Here is a 27,104-nt window from a genome sequence, read left to right on the forward strand (position 1 = left end):
ATAGAGGGTCATTCTGACCCTGGCGGCCGGTGGCCGCCAGGGCCACCGACCACGGGAGCACCGCCGACAGGCTGGCGGTGCTCCAATGAGCATTCTGACCGCGGCGGTTCAGCCGCGGTCAGAAGCGGAAAGTCAGCGGTCTCCCGCTGACTTTCCGCTGCTCATTGGAATCCTCCATGGCTGCGGAGCGCGCTCCGCAGCCATGAGGATTCTGACCCCCCCTACCGCCATCCAGTTCATGGCGGGAAAGCCGCCATGAACAGGATGGCGGTAGGGGGGGTCGCGGGGCCCCTGGGGGCCCCTGCCGTGCCCATGCCAATGGCATGGGCACGGCAGGGGCCCCCGTAAGAGGGCCCCAAAATGTATTTCACTGTCTGCCTTGCAGACAGTGAAATACGCGACGGGTGCAGTAGCACCCGTCGCACCTTCCCACTCCGCCGGCTCGATTACGAGCCGGCATCCTCGTGGGAAGGTCGTTTTCCCCTGGGCTGGCGGGCGGTTTAACTGGAACCGCCCGCCAGCCCAGGGGAAAACTCGTAATACCCGCCGCGGTCTTTTGACCGCGGCGCGGTAATTTGGAGGGCGGGATCCTGGCGGGCGGCCTCCGCCGCCCGCCAGGGTCATAATGAGGCCCATAGTCTGGAGAGTGAGGCTGATTGCCATCAGAACTCATCAGATAACACTGTCAAACACTGACAGCTGGTGAGGCCCAACCCAGTATAGGCCACTTTGGAGATCAAAGAGGAACACAAGACTGCACACCATGAGTAAGCTTGATTATTAGCTCATTTAAATTGTTTCCTCTTATCAGGCAAAATCATGATTGCTTCTCCAACTCATGCCACTGGCAGGCTGAGGCGCTTTACCATAACCCCATTTCTCGCAGCAATGTGTATCACGGCCTTTCCAGGAATGACTGGCCCAGAGAACTTTAGTGGAAATCCAAGCATCCCCAGTTGTTTCTACAAAACGCAGTTTACATTTTCTAGCTCAACCCATTCTGCTTGCAACTGAGTCAGCAAAAACAGATTTCATTTTTTCTTATCTAATGAAAAACTCTTTCATTTGGGCATTGCCTTTGATAAATACAATGTGTTTATTGAACAATTCAAAGATGTTTTTTGATGAAGACAGACCATGTAAATTCCACATGCTGGATTATTATCTTTGACATGGCTCCAAAAATATCATCTCTGATACTACCTACTTGAGCCATCTTAAGGTGGAAGCGGGATGAACGGATGAAGTGTATGCAGCCACGTTTTATCATTGAGTTTGAGATGATCTAGAGGACACACTTACAATTATCAGAAAACATCCCACTAATGCATTGATTGATTTGGTGCTTCAAATCGATCATCAACAAAAGGGGAGAAGATCAGAAAAAAGAAGCATGTCACGTTGATGGATAACTAGTGTTCCTCTGGAGCCTCCTTCAGTTTTGACTCTGGAACAATCAATCAAAATTTGCAGTACACTCAAGTCTATCTTAAGCAAAGAGAGAGAGAGGGAACAGTGAGTGACTATGGTCTGCATGTATTTTTTGTAAATATTGTAAAGAAACAGGGTGTTTTTTTAAGCAACTGCATCCAGTTGCAGCAAAACAAACAAGCCTGTCTTAAGCAGTAGATCAAGACTGTGTAAAAGGGGATATTAGTGTCTACAGAAAGTCCAGTTCTCTTTTTGTTAAGAGTTACCTGGGCAGCTCCCATGGGACCAGTACAATGCTGAATCCTGCTAGCTTGAGGACCCATAGGTTGCATCATGGACATGAGTGCTGAAGCCCGTCTCATTCCTACTCAATGAAACAACAGACCCAAACCTATCCATGGGATTGAAGGTACTCTGGAAATGTATGTAAAGAAACAGAAAGTTTAGTCATGGATATGGACCTAGCACACTATGAGGCATTTGTTTTGATTTTATAGATAACTCCAAGTTTCATATTATGTTAGAAACATCTTGACTATGACTGCCCAGTAAACAGGTAGACTGCATGACCTCATCAGTTCACTCTACTTCTAAGTACTGTTAAAACAAATGTTTTCCTAAAGAACCACAATTCAAAATCAAACTTTGTTTAGTGGCACACTCTCAGACTCCCCAGAAGAAACATAAACATTCCTGAAGCTTATGCAGAATTCACAGATTTGTTCAATGAAAAAGGTGTGGATAGATCACCACATTATGAAGAACATGATCACGCCACAGACTTAATACCACATGGTTCAATTTACACTTTGACAATGACAGAGGATGAGCATCTGAAAGATTATACTGATGAGAAACAGGTGAAAGGTTTTATCTGTCATTCAGTGTCACCTGCTGGAGCCCACGTAGGTCTTGTCCTCAACGCAAATGGAGATCATAGACTCTGTGTTGACTACAGAAAATTTTATGGGATCATGGTGAAGAATAGCTATTCATTACCTTTCATTTCTGTATTATGAGATATAGGTGGTCATTACAACCCTGGCGGACGGTGTTAAAGCTGCGGAAATACCGCAAACAGGCCGGCGGACAAAAAAAGGGAATCACGACCCTCGTGGAAACCGCCAACAAAGACAGCCACTTTAGCACATCGCCCGCCACGGTGGTACAGACAAACAGCGCGGCGGTCACCGCCAACAGACAGGCGGGAGACAATGTACCGCCCACACTATTATGACAGGCCAATCCGCCACCTTTTCCGGGGCGGATTCTCTGTGGATAAAAACAAGGCGGAAACAGCTTTTGCTATGGGAAAACGCTCACCTTAACACACTCCACGAGGAACGACGACTCCATGGAGCCGGAACTCCAAATCCTACCTGCCTTTGTCTTTCTGCTCCTCTACGACCAACAGCGACGTAGGCACAGAAGATACCGGTGAGTACTGCATCTATGACACGGGGAGGCAAAAGTTAGGGGGACACCCACCAAACACCCCAACCCCCACCCTCGCATATCAGAACATACACACCGATGCAGTCAAAAATATCACATTAACAACCCACAATCCCCCAGGAAGAATGCTAAGACAAAGCTAATTTCGGTCAAACATTGTAATGTGCCAATATTCATGTCATACAAAAAAATACTGATATATATCTCGAAATCTGTCATATTTAAATATACAATACAAGAAGTAGTGCAGATATGTACACAACAATGTCCGTGCACCAACAGTCCAAAAATGCATGGGCGAGGCCCACAATAGATACCTGACCAAAATCCGAGAGAACACTGCCGGGGCATCAGATGGAAACACTACAGGCACCTCAGGGGGAAGGGAAGGGGGGGCACCTCAGCCACATGAATACGAAGCCAGATCCATGACGGGGCTCCATGCCCATTGATGTATCCTGGGGAGTGCAAATCCACAGTCTCACAAGTCTCTCAAGTGGGTGGCTTGCCCACTGTTACATTCTGGGGAGTGCAAAGCCACAGTCTCACAAGTCTTTACAGTGGGTGGGTTGCCCACTGTTACATCCTGGGGAGTGCAAAGCCACAGTCTCACAAGTCTTTACAGTGGGTGGGTTGCCCACTGTTAAATCCTGGGGAATGCAAAGCCACAGTCTCACAAGTCTTTACAGTGGGTGGGTTGCCCACTGTTACATCCTGGGGAGTTCAAAGCCACAGTCTCACAAGTCTTTACAGTGGGTGGGTTGCCCACTGTTACATCCTGGGGAGTGCAAAGCCACAGTCTCACAAGTCTCTACCGTGGGTGGGTTGCCCACTAGACCATCCTGGGGAAAGCAAAGCTACATTTTCGCAAGTATCTGCAGTTCTCTACTGGTACTGGGTGGGACTGGTGCCCAGACAGGATGAGTCTCCCCGTGAAAGTTCATGTCCTGTCACTGTCCCAGCTGCACATGGGATAAGGATGCCTGATGTGGCGGACTATTCATACCCATACGGTGTTTGCCTTGTTCAGCGGTCTTCACCATGCCAGTCTTTGCCCTGTTCAGCGGTCTTCACCATGGCGGTCTTGGCCCTGTTCAGCGGTGCTTTGACATGGCAGTCTTTGCCCTGTTCAGCGGTGCGTTGACATGGCGGTCTTTGCCCTGTTCAGCGATACTTAGCCATGGCAGTCTTTGCCCTGTTCAGCGGTCTTCACCATGGCAGTCTTGGCCCTGTTCAGCGGTGCTTTGACATGGCAGTCTTTGCCCTGTTCAGCGGTGCTTTGACATGGCGGTCTTTGCCCTGTTCAGCGATGCTTAGCCATGTCAGTCTTTGCCCTGTTCAGCGGTCTTCACCATGGCGGTCTTTGCCCTGTTCAGCGATGCTTAGCCATGGCGGTCTTTTCCCTGTTCAGCGATGCTTAGCCATGGCAGTCTTTGCCCTGTTCAGCGGTCTTCACCATGGCGGTCTTGGCCCTGTTCAGCGGTGCTTTGACATGGCGGTTCGGATACTGACATTGTTGTGTGGCATGACAAACTCTACACTGGACATTGGTGTGTGGCATGACGATCTCCACACTGGACATTGATGTGTGTCTTAAAGTTCCATCATTGCCCAGCGGGGCTGTGGGATCCTGGTCCCTCCTGGGCTGTGACTCCGGCGGTGGTCTCCTGACGAGTGACGATACTTGAGCCCTCCTGGGCTGTGACTCTGGCGGTGGTCTCCTGACCAGTGACGATACTTGGGCCCTCCTGGGCTGTGACTCTGGCGGTGGTCTCCTGACCAGTGACGATACTTGAGCCCTCCTGGGCTGTGACTCTGGCGGTGGTCTCATGACCAGTGACGATACTTGGGCCCTCCTGGGCTGTGACTCCGGCGGTGGCGGTGGTCTCCTGACCAGTAACGATACTTGAGCCCTCCTGGGCTGTGACTCTGGCGGTGGTCTCCTGACCAGTGACGATACTTGGGCCCTCCTGGGCTGTGACTCTGGCGGTGGTCTCCTGACCAGTGACGATACTTGAGCCCTCCTGGGCTGTGACTCTGGCGGTGGTCTCCTGACCAGTGATGATACTTGGGCCCTCCTGGGCTGTGACTCTGGCGGTGGTCTCCTGACCAGTAACGACGGTGCTGGCGGTTGTGTCTCGACCGCCGGAAATGATGGCGCACTTCTCCGCCGTGACACTCATAACAGGCTGGGCAGACTTCCTCAGGACCTTCCCCACCTTCTTTGGAGTTACAGCTGACACACCAATCACCTTCGATCCCATTTCAGTTGTTGTCCCACCAGGAGTCTTGACACGGTCCTGTCGTCCACTCTCCAATTTTGGAGCCTTTACAGGGGGTGAGCTGCCAGTGCCTTGGCTCCGGGTCCTACTGCCTGCCCTGGTGGACGGTGCACTCCAAAAACCTGGAACACGCACCACTGGCACTGGAGGCTTTTTGGCTGAGGCGCTACGACAGGAATGATGAACTGGAGGGGGGGGGGCAAACAGGTCAATTTGACATAGGGACAGTTTCTGACGGACACTGGGATGGGTGGCTGGAGGGGGTCTGGGAGTGGAGGTAGAGGAGGTGGTTGTAGGAGGTGTCACTTTATGTGTTTTGGGTGCAGGTGCAGGTACTGGAGGCTGTCGTGAGGTGGATGGATGTTGGGTGAGTGATTACCGGCGTTTGTGTACTTTGGGAGGGGGCGTTACAGACACACTGGGAGAGGACACAGGGGACGTGTAAATGGCAGTGGAGGTGGTGAGTGCAGGTGAGCGGCTTGGGGTGCTGGGTGTCCTGATGCGAGTCCTAGTGCCTGTAGATGTGGTGCATGCAGGTGTGTGTGTAGATGAGACTGGGAGGGAGGAGGGAGAAGAGGAGGAGGGGGACACAGTGGAGGCAGTGGATGTTGCTGTGTCTGTATGGGTGTGATGCTTGTGTGAGTGCCTGTGGTGTGTGTGGTGCCTATGTTTGCTTGAGCTACTTTTGGGTGTTGACTTGTGTGCCTGCTGGTCTGTAGGTGTGCATGGGATGGGCTGGGGTACAGGGGATTGGGTCTGGGTGGAGGAAGTTGGAGGGGGGAGGCTGGACACAGGGCCATTGGCTGCCATCAGTGCTGAGGCCAGAGATTGCAGGGTTCGCTGAAGGACAGCCTGACCAGAATGAAGGCCTTCCAGGAATGCATTACCGTGTTGCAACTCTCGTTCTACACCCTGGATGGCATTCACAATGGTAGACTGCCCAACAGTGAGTGACCTGAGGAGGTCAATGGCCTCCTCACTGAGGGCAGCAGGGGTGACTGGGGCAGGGCCTGAGGTACCTGGGGCGAAGGTGATGCCCACCCTCCTGGGTGAGCGGGCACGGGGCGAAGGTTGAGGGGCTGCTGGGAGGGCGGTGCTGGTAGGGGATGTGGCGGCTGTACCTGTAGAAGTGGGGGGCACAGATGGTGCCGCCACCCACCACAGGGGAGCTCACATCAGCGGACGAGTCTGTGTCGCTGGTTGGTGATCCTGTGGCCGACGTGAATCTCCCCTCGCCCTCCGTCCCACTGGTGCATTCAGAGTCTGTGGTGTGGCCCTCCATGGCCATGTGGGATGCAGCTCCCTCGTGCTCCGGTGCCACTGTACCTCCGCCTGATGATGCTGATGTACAAAAGGACAGGGAGAGCAGGAAAAGGGGGGGAGACAGAAGAAAGAGAGTTTTAGTGCATGGCACACCGCTACCGTTGGCGGACAAGACAGACGCAGCAGCCCCATGCATTACGCCGTGCTCCTGCCCTCTGCACATGCAATTTCTGGGATATGGCCTACATGGCAATGTTAGAAATCTGCGCACATGGATGGCAAAGGGGCAACTATACATCAACTTGCCTCTGTTCTGAGCTGGGGTAGAGTCCCACATGGCCTACATTACGAAGGGGCCTTGCCTACCTAACTCGCCCTGGCCTAGGGACACCCACAGCCCACCTCCCCCACCCAGACACCTCCACTGCATGCAAAGTCCACAGAATGAGGTTGTACTCACCCCCTTGTGTCTGCTGTGATGTCCTTAAGCGCCCATCCAACTCCGGGTAGGCCACCACCAGGATCCGGAACATCAGGGGGTTCATGGTGCGACGGGCACCCCTCCCACGTTGGGAGGCCATACCCAGCTGAGCCTCTGCCGTCTTCTTGCTACAGCGGCGAATGTCCTCCCATCTCTTACGGCAGTGGGTGCCCCGTCTCTGGTGGGCCCCAAGGGTCCGGACTTCCTTGGCGATGGCACGCCAAATGTCCCTCTTCTGGTGGGCGCTGACCTACATGACATGCACAAGGAAAGAGGAACAGTCATTACCTACTGCACCGTCAATGTGAGTGGGCCCCTCCCAACTCTGTCCATGTGGCACATTCATCCCCATGCATTTCTGTTGTAAGAACTGTGCCCCCTTCGCTCTCCCACCCAGCCCTGTCCACTCAGGCCTAGCCCATCCAACGTGCTCCCTGTGTACTAACCTGTTGGTCTGGAGGACCGTAGAGTAGCGTGTACTGGGGGAGGACCCCATCCACAAGTTTCTCCAACTCCTGTGCAGTGAAGGCAGGGGCCCTTTCCCCAGACGCAGCAGCCATCGTCGCTTCCAGACCGAGGTCACAGCAGCACCAGCAGTGTAGGTCCTCTCCTGTCGAAGGTCAGGTATCTAGTGAGTGAACAGATAGAAAATGGTGGTGACGTCCGCGGCGGTGACGTCCGCGGCTGGGCGCATCATCACCGCCAGCGCACCTGTTCATTGGCTCCTGGGACCCATAGGGTCCAATGTTAATCAATGCAGCATTGCGCCGCGCTCTACGACCGCCTACTGCAATGGTGTCCAACGCCAGCGCAGTTACCCCACAATTCCATTGTCCCAGTTTAGAGGTCAGGCAGCCGCCATTTAAGGGGCCCACATGGCTTCATTTACTACTGCGTCACACATACCGAGGCCTACACTCAAAACTTTTCCCGGATGGGTTAATTGTCTGTTGTAGTCTTGTTTGTGACTGTGGGTACATACCTGAAGGAATGGTGACAGTTTCTTCGCTGTTGTCCTTCTTAGGCACCGTCATTTGAGACATATTGGAAGGTGGCGGAAGCCGCCGGTGTACCGACCGCTGGTGGACCTGTTGACAATGGAAGAGAGACATTTGATCGTGACCTACCGGTTCGACCGTGCCACAATCCAGGAACTATGTACCCAGTTGGAGCCAGATCTGATGTCACCAATCCGCCATCCGACAGGAATCCCCCCTGACGTGCAGGTGCTGTCAGTGCTCCATTTCCTTGCAAGTGGGTCATTTCAGACAACAGTGGCTATGGCATCAGGGATGTCCCAGCCTATGTTTTCCAACGTGTTGTCCAGAGTGTTGTCTGCCCTGCTGAAAAACGTAAGGAGATACATCATTTTCCCTGAGGTGGAGGATTTGCCTACAGTTAAAGGTGACTTCTATGCCCTTGGACATATCCCCAATGTCATAGGTGCCATTGATGGCACCCATGTAGCTCTGGTCCCCCCCGCAGGATTGAACAGGTGTACAGGAACAGGAAGAGTTATCATTCGATGAATGTCCAGATGGTCTGTTTGGCAGACCAGTACATTTCGCAGGTAAATGCTATGTTCCCTGGCTCAGTGCATGACGCCTACATCCTGCGAAATAGCAGCATCCCTGATATGATGACTCAACTCCAGAGGCACCGTGTATGGCTATTGGGGGACTCTGGTTACCCCAACATTTCCTGGCTATTGACCCCAGTGAGGAATCCCAGGACCAGGGCAGAGAAACGCTACAATGAGGCCCATGGGCGGACTAGGAGGGCTATCGAACGCACCTTCGGCCTCCTTAAGGCCAGGTTCAGGTGCCTCCATATGATAGGTGGGTCCCTATTCTACTCACCGAAGAAGGTGTGCGACATCATCATCGCCTGCTCCATGCTCCATAACTTGGCATTGCGACGCCAGGTGCCTTTTCTGCAGGAGGATGATCCAGATGACGGTGTTGTAGCAGTGGTGGAGCCTGTGGACAGTGATGAGGATGAAGCTGATGAAGAAGAAAACGACAACAGGGAGTCAGTCATACAGCAATATTTCCAGTGAGACACAGGTGAGTACGTTTTCAGGTTTAACATAACATTAACTTTCACACGTCTGCCTCTATCCTGTACCTACATTTCACTCACTATTTGTTAACTGAGTTGTCCCCTTCCATTTCAGTTTCACAAATGTGGTAACCTACGTGTCAACAGCTTGCACCCTTGAAAGGCTTGTGATGTGTGACATTGGTATGTTGGCCTTCCAATTGGTAACCATTTTTGACACTGTAATTGACAATACAAAGTTCAAATTCATTGACTGACTCCAGTTTCATCAGTGTTTCAAGGGTGTTTATTTGAGTGCATAAACATGAAGGGGGGTTGTGAAATGGAGATGGGTTATGGTGGGAGAATGTCCATGGCAGAGTCCAGTCTATTAGTCTCACAGGTACATTGCACATCTGGCCATTGGAAGTGGAGCTGGGGCAGTTCCGATTTAGACAGGGTAACAAAGTGGGACAGTGGGGGGACAATCAGGGTGGTCTAATTTCCTGGCGGGGTCTTGCCATCTTGCTCTGTCCTGTTCGTGGATCTAAGGGACCGCTTTCGTGGTGGTTGTCCGTCTGCAGGGGGTGGGGTGCTGGTGTGTTGGTCCTGTGGCGGGGCGTCCTGTCCACTAGCGCCGGCGGAGGTGGTGGGCATTTCATCGTCGTGGCTAGTGTCAGGGGCCCCTTGGAGTGCCACGGTGTCCCTCAAGGTCTTTTGAATGTCCGCCGGCACCCCTACGATGGTGCCCAGGGCGGAGCCGATGGTCCTGAGCTCCTCCCTGAACCCCAAATACTGCTCCTCCTGCAGACGCAGGGTCTCCTGCAACTTGTCCAGGACCGTTGCCATCGTCTCCTGGGAGTGGTGGTATGCTCCCATGATGGAGGAGAGGGCCTCGTTGAGAGTAGGTTCCCTTGGCCTGTCCTCCCTCTGTCGCACAGCAGCCCTCCCAGTTCCCCTGTGTTCCTGTGCCTCCATCCCCTGGACCGTGTGCCCACTACCACTGCCCCCAGGTCCCTGTTGTTGTTGGGGTGGTGGGTTAGCCTGGGTGCCCTGTAGTGGTGGACACACGGCTGATTGACCTGTCCTGGGTAGGGAGGTATGGGCCCGCTGGGTGGGTGCTGTGCTGGTGTTCCTAGAGGGTGGAAGGTCAGTGTTGGGCTGTGGCTGGGCAAGGGGAACCGACTGTCCTGAGGCCCACGATGGTCCGGGCTGGTCATCAAGATCCAGTAGGGCAGAGCTGCTGTCATCACTGTGGGCCTCTTCTGGGGGTGGAGTGGTGTTGTCTGGACCCTCTGGTGTGGTGAAGGTCCTTCGGGTTCCTGCGGGGGTATAAGTACATGATTATTGCATGTGTGTGTTTCATGGTGTGCAATGGTTGGGTGTGCGTGTACCCCAGTGCAGGCATTCCTGTGTGGGGGCTTGTGTGGTCATGGTTGGGGGGTGTTCTGGGTATGTGCAGTGGGCATGCTTTAGTGATGGGTATCCATGCTTAGTTGTGTCATGCAGGTCTTGGTGTTGGGATGGGTGGTTGGTGTTATGGGTACATTAGTGAGGAGTTAGGGTGATAGGGGAGGGTGTGAGGGTGGGGGTGTGTGATAGCATGCAGGTAAGGTGGGGGATATGATAGTTCAGATTTGATTTACCAGTGTCTGTTCCTCCAACGACTCCTGCGAGGCCCTCAGGATGCAAGATGGACAAGACTTGCTCCTCCCATGTTGTTAGTTGTGGGGGAGGAGGTGGGGGTCCGCCGCCAGTCCGCTGAACCGCGATGTGGTGCCTGGATACCGTGGAACGCACCTTCCCCTGTAGGTCGTTCCACCTCTTCCTGATGTCCTCCCTATTTCTTGGATGCTGTCCTACAGCGCTGACCCTGTCGACTATTCTTTGCCATAGCTCCATCTTCCTGGCTATGGATGTGTGCTGTACCTGTGAGCCAAGTAGCTGTGGCTCTACCCATAGGAGAACCTGGGTTGACTTTGCGGGGCCATGGGGTGGTGTGGGTGATGTGTGGGGTGGTGTGTGTTGTGATGTGTGGGGTGATATTTAGAGGTGTGTTGTGTGAGATGCTTGGATGTTGTGTGCATGATGGTGTTGAGTGCCTGTGGATGCTAGTTTGCAGATGGTGGTGTCTCTCTCTGGCATCCAGTCGCAATTGTGGTCGTAAGGGTTTGTGGGTGATGTGGGTGTGTGTTTTATATTGTATTGGATGTGTGGGAGTGGTGTGTGTATGTGTATCAGGTGTGTGTATTCGGAATTGTCCAATGTGGATGTGTTTTGTAAATGTGTGTGTATTTTGAGCACGGAGGTGTGTACCGCCAATGAAATACCACGCTTGAAAGAACGCCGCGTGGATTCGTGGGTCATGATAGTGTGGTCGTATTCCTGTTGGCGTGACGGTGGGGGTTTTGTTATCGGCAGTTTATCACTGACCTTTGGTGTGGCGGACTTGTGTGGGTGTCTGGATTTTGGCGGATTCCGGGCTGTGGGTCATAATGACCGTGGCGGAATTCCGTGGCAGTGTGTTAGCGGTCTTCTGCACGGCGGTGAGCGGCTTTTACCGCCAATGTTGTAATGACCCCCAATGTGTTTTACTTTCAAAATATAGGCACTTTGCCTCAAATGATGCTATTCCATGGACATATGTCATAAATGCATTGTGCTTATTGCATGTATGAGGTGTGACTCCATGAGTTGGAGACAAACTAACCTGCCTACTTATAAAGGCAGTACTTTATAGTTGTCATTGTGCACATATGGATCAACTGGGATATTTGAATAGGTGTAAAGATCTGAGAGGGGTTAATGCAGGCTTCATCATCCGAATCACTGGTGAAGGGTCCTGGGGATATGATTTAATTGAAATGAAGACTTTCTATCAGAAGCAAGATCTTATCTTGTAGCTTTGGAAATTGGACTGTCTGACACTGAATATTCAGCAACAAACCAAATGCAATTGAGATTGTGTATCAAAGCCCCTCGAGAAGTCTGAGAAAATCATTGAAAAGCTTTACAATATTTTTGACGGTGTATGATTCAGTAATATATTTCAGTGCAGATTATTAAAAGCCATCTGGGCACTATCCAGGTTATGATTCCAGGATACAGAAGTTCTACCTCTAATCATCAACCAAGCCTAGACTGGCAACGGGCTGTGGCCTCATTCCTAAATGGTACCAAATGTTCCTCACTCCTTTGGGGGTGATGGGCGGGTGGTCAGAAACGTCACTATACCTCTAGGAATAAGGATGAAATATAAAATGAAGGGGTGGGAGCTATGCTCTCAACCCATAACAGCACCAGCTGTCTGGGTGGCGTATCCCCAGTTTACACCTGGGAATGTAGCTCAAATTAAAAAAGATTGGTGGGGGCTCATCCAGGCACTGGGAAGTACCGCTCCCCATGAATCAGGGGAATTATCCCAAAGTGTGGAGGGGGGGGGTTGTCCCAAAGCAGCCCCCTGGGGTGCAGAAAATCCACTAGGCACCAATGATAACAAAACTTTAAAAAAGTAAGGAGGCTTCCGACCGATGCATTGGAGTGTTGACTGCCAATCTGCACCTAAGAGAGGTTAGAAAGCTCAATTGGCACCATAATTATTAAAGTAATAACAAACTAAGGGGTTGGAGAGGCCCATCCAGGCATCAAGCCATGTCCACCCCCAACAACTCTTTCAGCTGTATTTTGCTCCCCTCCTTGGGGGACATGGGGTGAGCAGATTGTGGGAGATATCTCCATTCTGCCTCCCTGAGTAAAGAAGCCACTAGTTACCGTGATACTATCATAAAAAACAAAGCTATGTAGTTGCAGTTAATTAGACATTGGGCTGTGCCTCCACCCCGTAACATGTTTTTCAGTCCCTTCAGAGGCAGATTGGGGATAATTTACCCAGGAAAGGAATGGGTCAGAACAGAACACTGGGTGGTAGGAATTTTATGGATCCTAGCACATTTTATGAATGCTCCCTCAGAGCAGTATGGAAAATACACAATTTTAACCAATGTTTGAGGTTTGCAGGGCATTTTTGTAAAATATAAAACATTGGGGGATCCCCATAATTCACCACACCCAGGACTGATCTGGGTGTTCAGTTATCAGAAATGTTTGGATTTGGTAGGTTTCCCTGGATGACGGCTAAGCCCAGGCCGTGCTGTGGGTTATTGCTGTCCTAATTCTTGGGCAAAGTGGCACCGAATAAACTGTAAACACACTTTTGGTTGAAGCAGCACTTGCACACTTCTCTGGTCACAGAGACAAGAAATGCGCTGTGGTTGCATATCTCTGGTCCCAAAGACATAGGGCGAGCTACAGTCACTCTTCTTGGTCTCAGCACCATGAACAGCCATTATTCTTTGATCCCTGAATAGAACCACCATTTGCAGAGTCTGATGCATGCCAACAGCTAAATCATGAATATCGCTCTCCTCTGTCTTCCATCCTGTGGGGGTATTGCTGCTTTTGGCTCTTACTGGACCAAATGCCAAATGACAGTGCTAAGGGAACACTAATCAGCAGGCCCTTCATCAAAAGGCCTAATTGAACTATGACATGTGCCGTGTCTCCTGTCTCACCACTTTAGTGTCTAGGTCTCCTCCCCCAGCTTTAGAAATGTGAGTGATACACTTCTACTGTCAGAGAAAGCAACCTCTCATTCATCTTGTGCAAAAGGCCAGGAATTGGGCATCCAAAATGGGTGCAGATCCCGATTATCAAGTAGGAACTTAGGAGCTACTGTGATATACTAATACCATTGTCAAAATATTGAGGACCAAAATACTGAAAAGTAAATACGTATAGATTTAATATACCTAACTCCACATAATGTACCTTGGCTACATATATATCTTCGCATTACATAGATGTGGAATTAAGAATAGTAAGTCTATACTTCCCCAAATGCAACTGGTTTTGTCATTTTTGTCCTCACTATTTGGTCTATGATACTAGTGTGTAACAATAACCTTGTACTCAATATTCTAATATCCAATATGGATTGCACATGCCTCCATTACTCTGGTTCATCCATACACATGATGTACATACTATGCAGACCACATCCACAAACATGCTCAGCATAGACTTGAAATGTTAGCAGTCGGATGTGTGTTAGTGCCTAGAAGCAGACCTTTACACAATTGGGTAGTAAGCCTCTAGTCCCGTAACACAGAAAAAAACTTCTGGTAACAACTCCAAATTGACAAAACATGTTATGCTGCCATCACCACTCTATGTGCTAAACACATGACAGGGGCGGTAGTCCACTGTTTGTGCAAAGAGAGGATTCTTGGGGCAACCCTTCAGGTTACAAGATCGGTCCTGGACTTCCGTCATGCCAAGAGACAGGTCTAGGATTCTGCACTCAAACTAGATTTGTGTAAGGACAAAGCCAAAATAAAAATCAGGATACCATATACTCATAGTCAGGCACTCTTGGCAGAGGAACAAGCTTGTACACCATGCAGGAGACATTAACATCACAACAAACACCATGAGAGAGAGCAAAGAGCATCAAGCCAGACTTCTCAAACATTTCAAACCCTTCATTGCAGATTTTAAAACTGTGGTACATTTTCTAGTTACACATGTGAATCCTCAAAGCATACGTTATGCCAAATAAACCAATATTTCGTCTTATCAGGAAGACTTGTCTCATACATCAAACACTTGTATCACATATCTCCAGTTTTTATCACCCCATTTAGCTCTAGAGAAAACATAAAAAACATAATAAAAATGGCTTGCATCACTCACACAGCAATGCACTGTGGCACCCTGAAATACCTGACACCTGTAGTGCAGAATCCATGCTACTAAAACCACTCAGGTTCGGAAAACAAAGAACCAACTGTTGTATCACTCAGAAACACTGCAATTGAGGCACCTTATGATATATTTGTAGATTGTCTTGAAATAATACTACAAAGCACATTTTAGAATTTGATAATGCTTGGATTCATGCACGTTCCACATCAAATCTCATAATCAAATGATTCTCTTTATAGTTCAGTCTTTTGTTTTTCCATTTCCAGTTTCATTATATCTCTGTCTTGATAAAGCACTAGGGGCCAGATGTACGAAAAAAGCAATTTGCGACTTGCAAATTGCGAGTCCCTGCGACTCGCAATTTGCAAGTCGCAAATTGCTATGCAGTACGGTGTCTCAGACACCGACTGCAACTCGCAATGGGGTCGCAAAGACCCACCTCATGAATATTCATGAGGTGGGTCGCAAATTGCGGCCCCATTGCGAGTATGGGCACTCGCTAACATGGAGGCCTGCTGACGTCAGCAGGCCTCCATGTTAGCGACCTGCTTGTCAATAAAGCAGTTTTTTTTTTTTTGAAGTGTAGCCCGTTTTCCCTAAGGGAAAACGAGCTGCACTACAAAAAAAAAAGAAACCTTTAGTTTCGGATTTTTCAGGGCAGGGAGTGGTCCCTTGGACCACTCCCTGCCCTGAAAAAATATTTTTGGGTGCAATCACAAACTGGAAGGGGTCCCATGGGGACCCCTTCCAATTTGCGATTGGGTTACCATCCACTTGAAGTGGATGGTAACTGCGATGCCATTTGCGACCATCCCAATGCGACTCGCAAATAGGAAGGGAACACCCCTTCCTATTTGCGAGTCTGAAATGCATTTTGCGAGTCGGTAACGACTCGCAAAATGCATTTCTGCATTGGGATACGCGTTTTGCGACTCGCAAATGGCAAATTTTGCCGTTTGCGAGTCGCAAAACGTTTCGTACATCTGGCCCCCGGTTTTGCAAAACCTGAGTTTGCAGAAGCACATGAAAAGGCTAGGTTTCAAATTACTACAAATATAGAATAATAATTTGAACAAGTCTGATGAGAAATTCAATTTGGTATGTGACGTTTTACATGTGATGCTGCAAATGAATTGGTATCAAGAGGTGATGATGCCATCAGAGGTGCACCCACACTGGCACACATCAAGGTTACACATTTGAACTGCTTTAGATAAAGAACCATATTTTGTTCATTCTCCGGAAGAGCATCTGGAATCTAGAACCCACATTCATGAGAGATGCACAGAAATCTGTCTTTTTAAGCATTCGATAACCCTACTGATCCAAATCACTTCTTATGATAACCACCACTATCAACATACTACCATCTTATATATCTGTGTGAGGAATTGGTTGAGGGGGTGTGAAGCCCTATTCAAGCAGCAACCACAATCCTTGTCAGGATGACGCAGAAGCAAACCACAAATTAACCTCTTTTCAGCCCACTGGTAGCTTGGCACAGAGCAGTCAGACTTAACTTAGAGGCAATGTGTAAAGAATTTATGCAGCACTTCAAACAGTAATAAAGTGAAAACACCACACAAAAAAAATCCCAAACCAATTTAGAAAAATAGAGAATAGAGAAGTCTTTTAACGCTTTAAGTGAAAATAGAGCCAAAAAGCCTAAAGCAGCATTCAGGGCTATCTGGTTGTGCGAGACCAGGAGAAAGTCACAAGTTCAGGTCATCCCAGATGGAGTGTGAGTCAGTTGCAGGTAACAGGCTATTCCCACTCCACATTCTAGCACAAAGATTCCCGTTTGCCATGGAGGGGGGGCGGGAGGAGGAGCGAAGCATCACAGAAGGTCGTCCATGTAGTGCGAAGGACTGGCCTGGTGTTGGTGATGGTCATCAGGGTAGCACAAAGATCCTGTTGTCATCGCCGATGGGTGGGCAGGACCTTCACACTGGTGTTCCCCATGAGTGGTTGATGCTGTAGCGTGAACAGTTGGGTAAATGGAACTTCACATTTTTGGGATGTGTGAGTGAAAAGGTTTCAACACCAAGAGTTCCGTTCGTTGTCATGAAGAGCCCAAAGCTCCAAGTCAACTTCTCTGAGGCCACGCTAGGGGGCCAGGACCTGGGGGGCCCCACTTGGAGGTCAGGGGCATGCTCCAGCTGGATCAGGTGCAGATGGTTGTGAGCCTGTTGTGTCCCTGTGGCTCTGAACAGGAAGCCAGCAGGTTAGCCATTGGAGTCACTCTTGGAGTCCTGGACTTAGGTGCAGGTCCAAACTCCTCTGACTCAGGCAGTCCATCATAGTGGAAGTCCTTTTAGCAGCACAACAGTTCTTCTTCCTGGCAGAGTCTCCATAGGTCTAGAAATTTACTGAAGAGTTTGTGTCTGAGGTCCAATATGTATAGCTGCGTCTGCCTTTAAAGTGGGAGAAGCTTCTAGATATTTCCCTATTAAGTGCACAGGTGTTCTGCCTTCCCTGGCTCCTGGCTAACTACAAGAGGAATGTAACCCTTTGTGTGGCGGCAGGACACACCCTATTCAAGTGTAAGTAGGGCTGTGTCCAGCTCCACCCTCACATCCTGCCTATGTTGGCCCATCTAGGCATACCTAAGCTCTCTATTGTGTGTGACTGTCTAGGAGGAATAAAAAGCCCAATTGCCAGCTACTCCCAGTCATGTGATCCAGAGGCAGGCTGCAGGAACCAAGTGGCAGGACAATGCCAACTTTCTAAAAGTGGCATTTTCAAAGTTGTAATTTAAAATATGACTTTTTCATTGCAATTCCAAAGACACTACACATGATTTGGTTACCTTCTCCCATTTGGAAATTACACCTTAGCAGAGTTTTTTTTCACTACCAGGACATGTAAAACATAAAAGTACATGTCCTACTTTTTAGATACAGTGCACCCTGCCCTCCGGGCTGCCCACAGCCTACCTTAGGGGTGTGGTGACTTACATCCATGAAAAAGTGATGGTTCAGCCTGGCAAGATGTTAATTGTGCCAGGTTGAAATGGCCATTAAAACTGCACACCTAGGCTGCAACGGAAGAACTGAGACGTGTTTAAAGGGCTATTTAATTTGGTGACACAATCAGTGCGGCAGATCCACTAATAGCTTTTCATTTACAGGCTCTGTGTACATGCAGTACCATTTTATAAGGGACTTATACGTAAACTAAATATGCCACTTGGGTGTGCTCTAGTGCTACCATGTATTAAGGAGAGAACACAGGCATGTTGGCACTGGTTAACAGTGGCAAAGTGTGCAGAGTCCTAAAGCCAGCAAAAACGAAGTCAGCAAAACAAGAGAATGGAAAGCAAAAAGCTGGGAGAGTACCATAGCAAGGATGGCAAGTCTAACCGTTTGCATATGGAATCTGTTACCTTCCTTTCAATTATATATGGTTCTATGGGAACCTGCCTGAGTCGAAGAAATATTCTCCCAGTCCGTAACCTGATGTGCAATGTCTACTTGCTCGTGCAAAGTACTCTGACACCCATGGGTCGAGTACACTCCATTTAATACAGCATATCAGTAAAGAAATTAAAAATATTCTGAGATTTCACCCTTGTTAAATGCTTTGTGGCTTTCTAGCTACGTTTTCATGATTCAAATATTCTTACACACATACACACACACGGAGAGACACACACACACACACACATATTAACCTGGTTTTACTGCACACACAGGAGAAATATAGACCATTAGAAGCAGCCCAGTGTTCATCTTTGTTCACAATTGCAGCTACCAAAAAACATTTACAGGCAAGTCAATGACACACCTACAGCCAAACAACACACAGTGTATTCTCCACATTTTCCGTTCTGCTACCACTAGAAAATCTTGAATTCAACAACACTGATGGGTTACAGAATACGCACTGTGTCTGATGACTACCTCAGGATGCTTGCTGGCTAATTGACTTTGTGGCTAACATTGTTCACTTCCTAAATAGCTGGACTGACTTCTTGAGGGCCCATTTGGAAGCCAGGATGTCAAATATTCAGGAGGGCTGTGCTAACATTTACAAAAGCTGAAAGTACCTGTTCAGGAAAGCACATTCTGATAGCTTTTCATTTCTGGAGCACCACAATTTAGACTCCATCCTTGACACGTCATCATTGGGCCGTTACGCTTTTATTTTTTAAATCATATTTACTATGCACCTTAATAATATCACAGAGCATAAACCTTCAAATGCATTAATAAAATGTAACTACTGAGAAACTGAAAGCTTTATAAAAGTGCACTAATGTTGTTTAAAATGCGTTCTTGTATTCATTACTTATGTTTTATATTTACACTTGAAGTTGTATTTGCAGAAGTAACATGCATTATTTTATTTGTGTTTTGCAGTTATTTTGAAAGTTATATGTATGCATGTACAACCATGTATTCAAAGTACACATTAGTCAGGTTAACTTTACCTGACTAAAGGCTTCAATTCTGAAATGTATTTTGCTTTTCAGTTCTTTTCCTTCACCAGTGCATTTTCAAACGTTCATTAGCTAGAGGAAGGAGTAATTGTTGTCTGTATTAGTTTCTTGATGGTAAGGTCCCAGAAGTGAAATCTTCACAAAAAACGTGGAGACTTAGGCCCATATTTGTACTTTTTTAGGACCACATTTGCATCATTTTCTGTCACATAAGTGGCGCAAACTGTCAAAATATATTTGTATTTTGTAAGTATGTGGCGCTTTTGCGTAAAAAAATGACGCAAATGCGGTGCTAAAAAAGTATAAATTAATGAGCAGCTGAAGCCTTCTATTCATGACGTATCAGGAATGTAGGAATGTTCAAGGTTGCTGGAAGTGTCCAAGTTCTGTGGGTTGGGAAATGCAGGTGATGTTGCAAATGTATGCTACAGACAAAAAGACTGCTTCATTCATTCTTGCAAGTGTGAAGCTTTATGCAAAACACTTATTCCTTTTCTTTTGGAGGACTTCTACTGAAGCTTTCACTATGCTGACACCTCTTGCATTTTGGAATATCCTTGAGATCTTTAATTCAAATTATCCCCATTCCTTAGAACTCTACTTCGATGATGTTAGAAACAGCTCATTCTACAGGGTTATCCCCAAACTTTTTGCCTTCCTCCCCCAATTTTTCTAACCTTCTTTTTGTTGGCTTTATGACTCTGGACATTTTACCACTGCTAATCAGTGCTAAAGTGCATGTGCTCTCTCCCCTAACACATGGCATCATTGGCTTACACAGTTTGGCATATTTAATTTGCCTGTAAGTCCCTTGTAAAGTGGTATGCAATATACCCAGGGCCTGTAAGATAAATCCTTGTAGTGGTCCTGCAGCTCTGATTGCACCACCCACAGAAGTAGCCTTTCAAACCTGTCCCAGGCCTGCCACTGTTGTCCTTGCGTGCCCAGTTTACTGCCACATTGACTTGTTATATCAACCTACTTGCCAAGGCATAAACTCACATTTTACTATTCCTTAGTCACCCATAAGATAGGCCCGAGGTAGCCCTATGGGCAGGGTGCTGGTTATGTAAAAGGCAGGACATGTACTTCTATGTTTTACATGTCTTAGTAGTGACAAACAGCTTATTTAATTTTTCACTACTGTGAGGCTGCTCCTCTGATAGGTTAGCATTGGGAATTTCCCTATATACTTTAAAGTAGTAATTTCTGATCTGAAAGAAGTTCTGTTGCCATGTTTGGTAAGTTTGGAATGGTAGTGAGAAATTATGCGTACTTGTGTAGTTGGATTTTACATTACTATTTTAGAAAAAAAACTTTTGTTTTAGAAACAGCTGTAATTGTATATCTTTTTACCATTCTTAGGACATGCATATATGTTGGACTGATTATTGATTGGCAGAAAAAAAAACTAAGTCCTAGTCACCGAATCCTGGTCCTTATTGTGGGACCACGTGGGTTTTGCGAGAAATTGAGCTGTATGATTTTTGTTTACTCCCTTGTTGTCTCAACCACTTAAGAAGATCCATCAGATGAGAGACTGTAAATCATGCTCCTGCATGCTCTCATTTCTGTTCAGCATAATAAAAACAGTTTTCAACATAACAGGCCAGTCTCATACATCAAACCATTTACTCCTCTAATGCTGCCTGCAGAAAAATGATGATGGCGAGGAGAAATGATTGGCTGCATAGATGGATCTGAATACCTACATTTCATTTACTCTTTTCTTTTTTTACATTGTTTTTTTCTCCATGGCAGAAAGCGTCTCGCTGGAGGAAGAGTACAAAATGGCGTGTCTGCTTTTGGTATTCCTTGCTGTCTCCCTCCCAATACTGGCCTCTGACCCAATGTCTTTCTACAGTGTTGAGAGCGGTGGTAAGTAAGAGAACTTGAATTTAAAAACAGTCTTCATTGACATTGTGAGGTACTATTTATTAGTCATAAGACAACCCTAGTAGGCTAGTGCTCAGTCCCTAGGTATAGACTGAATTTCTGACATCCATAAATGCAAACACCAACAAACGATAAGATTTGACTTAGTTGTTGAAACTCTCACGATTTGAGAGGGAAATAGCATCATTCTAGTACCTGACAGGAAAATCAGATCAGGGATAACAGAATTGGAAGAGAATTTAAAACAAGGGTTGTACTCAAAGGAATTTAATTATTAGTTAGGGTTCCCTCCCCTCCACCATTATGGTCCACCCACCTGTTTAGAATCAACTGGACTGTGGGTTTGATGACAGTGGAGAATACTTTGCTGTAGTCAAACCCCTCCAAGGGCAGAACGGAGTAAGGGCAGTCAGTTATTTGACTATTTTTTTATATTCACCAAAATTAGGAACAATTGTGCATGGAGCAGGAAAATGCAGATTTTTTAATGATCTTATCATATATACTTTTTAAAAGTGAATGTTGTCTTGACTTTAGAGTACTGTTGTACACGTATTGTTGTTTTATTTGGTCAGATACTAAGTAATTTAAATCTCTTTAATTTTAAAAGGAGATTAACAGAACTTCTTAACTGGATTTCGGTATTTTAATCGGACAGTTGAAAATGTTAATGTGGTTGATAGTTTAGAGTGTTGTTTACTACCAGAACACAGCTCGAAAATCCCCAATAAGGAACTGATAGCAACTGCGGATATTCTCGGGCCACAGCATTCTATTTCTAACCAGAACACTAATTGACTTTATTCTCTGCAAACGCAATACTTCAGATCTGGGATTTCAATTGAGATCCAAATTAGTCCAGCACTTTAATGCAATTTAATCAGCTGATGCGACCCAAGGCTTGGGTCCAGATATACTAAGAATCCATAAGCAAAAAATGGCCCGAACTTGCACACTAATGTTTTTACAAAATCAATATTGACCTAGGTACCAATAGGCCAGTTCACAAAATTCTTGATAGGAGTGGGTTGCAAACCAACCTACCTCATGATAATGAGGCAGGTTGGAAGTTGTGACTCACTCCAATTGGAGGTCATCACATTGATGCTTTCCTGCTAGGGTTAGCGAAGCATGATGCCTGCGATTGCATTCAAATAAAGTAAATATGTTTCTAGATGCAGCCTGTTTTTCTTAAAGGATACAGCTGTGTTATTAAAAAACGTACTTGTTTTAAACGTTCGAGAGTTGTCAGTGGTTCCGTGGACCATGGCCTACTTCCTGTTAAACCTTTTTTAACCTTCACAAAAAGGAAATGTGTACCAAGGAGCACTTTTCCCTTTTGCAAATGAGTTAGCACCTCCTTTGAGGTGTTATTATCTTTTAAATGGTTGACAACTAGAAATTAAGTTGCAAACCAGTGAAACATCTGAAAACGAAATACAATGAAGAAGGGAAGCTCTAAACACGTCCCTTCCTAGTTGCAATTTCCTATATATTTCAACATCCAGTTAACTATTCGGTCAGCTTTTATTGAATCAAAAGATGGGATTAGTTGATGTCAAAAGCTATTTTGCAGTCTCAGCACCTCTAATTTTGTGAATTGCAGGCTTTGCAAAATGGCCTAATAAATCTGGCACATAGGGGGTCATTACAACCCTGGGGGTTGGCGATAATGTGGCAGTAAGTACCACCAACAGGCTGGCGGTACTTACTCCCATATTATGACATTGGCAGGTTGGCTACCACTCCGACCGCCATGGCAGTATCAGCCGCCAGGCTGGAGATATCCATCTCCAGCCAGGTGGCCACCATTGTGCTGCCTGCAGGATTATGACCCCACCTACTGCCATGGTTTTCGTGGTGTTTGAAACGCCACAAAAACCATGGTGGTAGGCCATATCAGTGGCAGGGAATTCCTTCCCTGTCACTGATAGGGGTCTCCCCCCTCTCCAGTTATCCCCCACACCCTCATACCTCTCCAACCCCCCACCCCTACATTCACGCCTCTCCCTTCACACACACACGCATACACACACCCATTCTCACATGCTTACACGCATGCATAAATCCATTCACACACACATCCGCACACACTTCTAAACATACATGCAGACCCGCATTCACATTTCACAACATACACGCACTCACACGTCCGTACATGCACACACGCATTCAGCACTCAACCCACACCCTAATTCATGCACACACATACATCACACACCCCCACACACACACCCAACACCCCCCACCACCGCCCGGCAGCAGAACACCGCCAGGCTGTATTATTGGTCATAATACGGCTGGCAGCGGTCTACTGACATGGTGCTGCTGGTGGTAGCAGTGCCACCTTCCCGCCATCCGCCGGCATGGCCACAGCTGGATTTCCGCCCTTCTTGTGGTGGAAATCCAGCTGTGGTCATAATATGGCAGATGGCTGGTAGCCGCGTAGATGGTCTTTTGGCGGCCTTCGCCGCAGCAGTAGCTGGTTTTTACAGCCAAAGTTGAAATAAGGGCCTAAATCTCCAACAATACTTAGATTTCCTGCTGGGTACTTCATCATGCTTTTTGAGCATAGTTGCCCCAACTGATGCCAATTTATTTTACAAGCAGGAGCACTCTCAGGTGAAATATAACCCCGTGTGGTGGCAAATGTTAATGGTAGTGGACTGTCCGAGTTAAAGTGCCTGAAAAGTTTGTAAAAACAGATGTAGTTATTGAGGTATGCCGGTAATATGTAATTCTTTGAATGTGTGAGTGAGGAGTTTGAAATGTGCTCGTTTGTGTATGGTGAGTCATTGGAGCTCCTTCAGGAGTGGTGTGATGTGAGTGTGGAGAGGTAGATTGAGATTGATTCTGGCTGTCAAGTCTTGAATGGTTTGCAGTCTTCTAATGAGTTTTTGTTCACCCGGCATAGAGGGTGTTACTGTAATCTTGTGACAAGGGCATGTGTGATGATTTTCTCGGTACTGACTGGGAGCCATTTGAAAATCTTCCTCATCATCTTCAGGGTCCGGAATCATGAGGTGGTGATAACCTTGACTTGAGTGGTCAATTAAAGTTTGCTATCAAAGATCATCCCTAGTTGTTTCTTGGCAAGGGTGGTGGGTATCAGTCAAAACTCTGTTTGCCACCAGGTGAAGTCCCATGGCTCAAGTGCAAAAAAACTCAGTGAGGTAATAGGTAGCCCCATATGGAATGGCATGACTACTTTTGACAAGAATGCAGCTTTTGTCCAGAGAAACACTTTGTCTGGGATGAATGAAGTGTATGACTGTGCTACATACAATGCATGAAGCATGCTGACTCACCTTGGAGATGTAATGTCAATGAGGAACACCATCTTGATCGTAAGGAGACAGAGGTGGCAGCTATGCATTGGCTCAGAAGGAATGCAAATCAGGAAACTGAGGACCAAGTCAAGCTCAAGTACCACTGTGGCATGATAAATGATTTTGGCGGTCACAACAAATCACTCAAAGAGGAAGGGCTGAATTGGGAAATGTAAGAAGGCAGAGATGGCCGAAAGTAACTGTCATCACAGCAAGGCCTTCCTATGCTAAAGAAAATCAGAACATTAAAAATCAGACAACTTTACATTCAAGGAGTGAATGCTCTGATATGAACACCAGACAAATGTTTCCCATCGTCTTGCAGAAACATTTCTTGGTAGGTTGAAGCCTGGCTGCAAAGCTTATTCCAACCACTTTGGGAGATGAACCAAAGGACAGTAATTGCTGCCCTTCAATCTCTAAGCATGAATATCCAAGCATGAAGTGCAGGTTTGGGTCCATGATTCTCCCCAGATGTTGAGACAGGAGGTCCTGCCAAGGGCACAAAATTCTGCACATTGGAGGGCATGTGCTCATAGCCAGAGGTTCTGGGTACCGCAAACTTAGCCCAATCCAGGGTCACTAGGATTACTTGGCCCCAGTCTTTCCTGAAGTTTGCACACAGTCTGGGCAGGAGAGGTAGGGGCATAACACCCTCCAAGAATCCTAAGTTCCAGCTCAAATATAAGGCATCCTTGAAGAAGAGCTTCCTTGGGAACCCCAGTGTGTAAATGTTTGGACACTGTGGCCCTCATTACGACCTTGGAGGTCTTTTTCAAAGTCCACAGAGGAACCGCTTTGCTGAAGACCGCCAGTGCAGGCGGGTTTCCGCGCAGCATTTTATGACTGCTGGCAGCCCTCTGTCCTTTTTTGGACAGAGAGCCACCAGCAGCCATACTGGCGGTCGGCGAGGAAGTGGAGGTTGCTCCACCTCCACCGCCCCGTCATCGGGACACCACCCATTGAATCACGTCCCATGATTCGGTGTGGCGGTGTTCTGGTGACGGGGTGCTAGCGGTGGAGCAGCCCCCATGGATCCCGTCCCCTCCCAGAGGATCAACGGACAAGGTAAGTTGATCGTTCGTTAGTGGAGGGGGGTGTTGTGTGTTGTGTGCGTGCATGGGGGTGTGAGTATGTAGACGGGGTGTGTGAGTGCATGTACGCATGCAGGGGTGTTGTGTGTATGGGAAATGTGTGCTGGTCGGTCTGTGTGCATGTCTGTATGTGTGCGGGTTTGTGTTGTTGCAGTGTATGTGTGCGTGTAGGGGTGTGTGTCTGTGAATGTTGGAGGTGGGGGTGGGGAGGGGTGTGTGTCTGTGCATGTTGGGGGGAGGGCTGGGGAGAAGGGTCCTGCCACCTTTGGGGGGTGGCAGGGGGGTGGGGGGATTGGGGGGAGGACTAGTGGGGGTGGGGGAGACCCCTATCAGTGCCAGGGAAGGAATTATCTGGCACTGAGAGTGCCTACCTCCATGGATTTCATGGCGGTTCCAAACCACCCGAACTCCATGGTGGTCTGCAGGTTCGTGATAACGCCGGCAGTCTGGTGATGGCCGCCGGGCTGGAGACCAAAGTCTCCAACCCAGCGGTCGGAGTGGAGAAGTGGCGGATGACCATGGCGGTAACCGCCATGGCCATAATTCCAATTTCTTTTCCGCCGGCCTGTTGGCGGTATTACTGCCACTTCTCCTCCATCCGCCAGGGTTGTAATGAGGGCCTGTATGTTCTCTGGGGTGGCAAAACGCTAAAACCAGGATTCTCCTTATTGTTGGAAAGTGCACCACCTGCGAATGCAACTGCTATTCATGATTATGCTAGGCATCGCTGGCTAAGTTAATCTGCCCTGGAGTTTAAAGATCCTGAAGATCCTGCCTGGTGCTAGGCTATGAGGGAAGTGCCCTCCCTGTGCATTCAGCCACTTCTACAAGATGTAAAGCCTCCTGGCAAAGAACTCATGACCCCACTCTGCCCTACTTGTTACAATACCAAAAGGCAGTCATGTTGTCTGGATGGACACGTACCTGTTCACCCTTGATGGTTGAGAGGAATGCCTTCAATGCCAAGTGAATTATTCACAGCTACAGTAGGTTAACTTGGAGATGAGCTTCAGACAAGGACCAGAGTTCTTTGATCTCCATCTCTCCCTGCCTAGCAATGATGTATCTGTACAGTTAGCTCTGCGTGGGGTAGGGGGAAGGGTTTGCCTCTGGCACATTCTCAGTTGGACAACCACCACTGCAGGGCTTTTGTAATCTTCTTGAAACCAGGATGGACTGTGAGACACACTTTGGTTTAAGCCCACTGACACTTCAGATCCCACTGTAAAGCCCTCATGTGCCACCTGGTGTGACCCTCAAGCAGGATGCAGGAGGCCAAAAGACCCAGGAGCCTCTTACTGAGACACAGGTCAAGGGTTGAAACATCAGATTCATAACCCAAATGTCCTGGACTCATTAAGATGGAGGAAAGTCATTGATCACTCTGATGCAGGAGAGCAGTTGTGTGACTTTGGTATGTTGTTGAAAAAGCCCAGTGCTGTCAATATGCCAACTGTTGCCTTGAGGTAGCTTACGATGACTTGCAGCGAGTCAGTCTTCAGTAACCCGTTGCTGAGTTTTGGAAGACTGGTGTTCCCAAACTCTACAAATGGGCTGCAACCTTTGTGAACATTTGAGGTGCACTATCAAAGCCAAAGGAGAGAACAGTGAATTGAAAGTGTTCTTGGC

General features: G+C 47.8%; 1 protein-coding gene across 2 annotated transcripts in view; it reads left to right on the top strand.

The window, feature by feature from the left end:
• Positions 1-27,104, top strand: part of NCKAP1L (NCK associated protein 1 like) — a 1,641,522-nt gene that overhangs the window by 1,203,305 nt on the left and 411,113 nt on the right. For both annotated transcript variants that reach the window (XM_069231027.1, XM_069231028.1), the window contains exon 28: positions 20,918-21,034. In XM_069231027.1, the coding sequence (XP_069087128.1) occupies positions 20,918-21,034 (117 nt within the window). The remainder of the gene's footprint in view (positions 1-20,917; positions 21,035-27,104) is intronic.

The sequence above is a fragment of the Pleurodeles waltl genome, chromosome 4_2 (genome assembly GCF_031143425.1).
Source record: "Pleurodeles waltl isolate 20211129_DDA chromosome 4_2, aPleWal1.hap1.20221129, whole genome shotgun sequence".
NCBI lineage: Eukaryota > Metazoa > Chordata > Amphibia > Caudata > Salamandridae > Pleurodeles > Pleurodeles waltl.